The sequence below is a fragment of the Pteropus medius genome, unplaced genomic scaffold (genome assembly GCF_902729225.1).
Source record: "Pteropus medius unplaced genomic scaffold, Ma_sr-lr_union100, whole genome shotgun sequence".
NCBI classification, from domain to species: domain Eukaryota; kingdom Metazoa; phylum Chordata; class Mammalia; order Chiroptera; family Pteropodidae; genus Pteropus; species Pteropus medius.
Window position 1 is genome coordinate 3,341,943 of NW_024350923.1, and position 1,918 is coordinate 3,343,860.

Here is a 1,918-nt window from a genome sequence, read left to right on the forward strand (position 1 = left end):
CAGCGTGACCAGGGCGGCCTGCGGGCAGTGGCCACGGTGTCCAGAAGCGGGTGGGAGGCAGCGGGGGTAGGGGTCCCGGGGAGCAGGGGGTGAGGGGCTCACCGCAAAGTCATCGAAGTTGTTGGCCCAGTACTCCAGCTGCTCGTAGCTCCCACAGGGCGCTGAGCTGTTGTCAGGGGCTAGGCTGGGGGTCAGACAACTGCGTCAGGGGCGGAACTGGACACACACGCCAGGCTGCCCAGCCCTGCCTGCTCCCCGCAGAGCACGGAGCCCTCTGGCCCCGAAGAAGGCAGGAAGAAGACATGCCCTGACCTCCTTCTGTGGGGGCCACCAGGAGGCAAGAGCTGTGGACGCACCCGAGAAACAGCGGGAGAGCCTTCTGGAAGCCCCCCTCGGCCAGCACGGGGCCGGCCTCCAGGACCAAACGGGGGCGTGTGGGGTGCTGCTCTGGGCAGGCCAGGGAACATTCAGCACAGACTCGAGGGGGTCTGGGAGCGGGGGGCAGGGGGAGCAGAGAGGGAGGCAAAGGAAGGGAAGGAACCAGAGGCCCCCTCCGGGGAGCTAGCCCGCACCCCCTCCGAGGCCTCCACCTGTGCCAGCCCCACCAGGTGCTCCCTTAGGCCACGGCAGGCGCCCTCACCTGCCATTTCCAGGAGGAGCCACAATGACACCCCGGAACAAGGTAATGCCTATGATGGCAAAGACGTAGTACACCACCTGGGGAGGCGGGGCCACGGTCAGCACCTCGCAGGCACTGCACAGAGCCCGGCTGGCCTGTGAGGGCTCCCAGCCCTGGCCACGGTGCCCGACCATGGACGCCGCCAGCCTCCCACGGGAGACGCTAGGGCTCTGCTCCCAGGCACCCCCTCCTAGATGCCACCATGCCCCAAAGGAAGAAGACAGGATGGGGCTGCAGGAAAGGAGGGAGGAGCCACCACCAGAGGAGCATCGGAAATGAACTGGGGCCCCGGGCGAAGGCCGAGGAAGCCGAGGCGTGTGCCCCTCCCCCAGGACAGGTGTGGCACAGAGAGCGCTGAGGACTCCACTGACAACAGGGCCAGGGGGCCAGAAGGTGGTCCAGGGAGGAGGCGGCCCCAGGGAAGGGTGGGAAGTGGCCAGGCCTCTCCAGAGGGAAGTCCCACCATGCTCCCCACGTGCACCAGGGGGCGTCTGGGGAGCATCACAGGGCAGCCTCCCTGACCAGTGCCCTCCCATCCAGAATGTGGCCAGGGCGGGGCACACCCTGGGCTAACCTAGCCCCCTCTGGGCCTCAGATTCCTCCCATGTGCAAACAGGAGTGGAGGGAGGGGAGTGTCCAATGCAAGCTTCCGCTTGTAGCATCCTGTGACAAGTCCAGAGCACCTCAGGGCTCCCCTCCCAGGTGGCTCCCTACCCCCCATGGTGTTTAAAACAAAGGACAAAAAAGCCAAGAGCAGCAGCATCTACACAGCAGGGCTCCCCGCAGCTCATCAGCACTGTCACCATCTCTCCTGTCCACTGGGACTCATGCCTGGAGCAGCACCAGGGTCCCGCATGCTCAGGGGCCCCTGCCTGGGCTGGGACATGGGGCAGAGCCAGCAGCACCCCAGGGGAAGGCTGGCCCGGGAGGGAGGGCGGGGTGCATCTCTGTTCCCTGAGTTCCTGAAGTCCCCCCAAGAAAAGGAGAGCTGACCAAATCCTCATCTGGGGACCATGTGAGCTTTAGGGGCCCTGGTGTCTCTTATACCTGTTTGCACCAGTTTCTCAGTGTGACCTATGACCCAGAAAGCAGGAGGAGTTCGAAAGTAACGAAAAGGCTCCCGGGCACGAAGGAGACACTGGCTTCCTGCCCCAGCCCTGTGCTTCCGGCACCTGGACACCCCGCTGCTGCCCCGACGCCCAGCTCCATGCGGCCGGTACCGGGGGGAGCCGGGGGCGG

The 1,918-nt window shown here is 65.8% G+C and overlaps 1 protein-coding gene across 1 annotated transcript in view; it reads right to left on the reverse strand.

Moving 5' to 3' along the window:
- The window catches only part of TPCN2 (two pore segment channel 2), a 32,173-nt gene that overhangs the window by 2,324 nt on the left and 27,931 nt on the right, over positions 1–1,918 (reverse strand). The window contains exons 18-20 of the mRNA XM_039840396.1: positions 641–1,248; positions 103–184; positions 1–18 (exon numbers count right to left, since the gene is read on the reverse strand). The exon at positions 1–18 is cut by the window's left edge and continues 77 nt beyond it. Of these exons, the coding sequence (XP_039696330.1) occupies positions 1–18; positions 103–184; positions 641–1,248 (708 nt within the window). The remainder of the gene's footprint in view (positions 19–102; positions 185–640; positions 1,249–1,918) is intronic.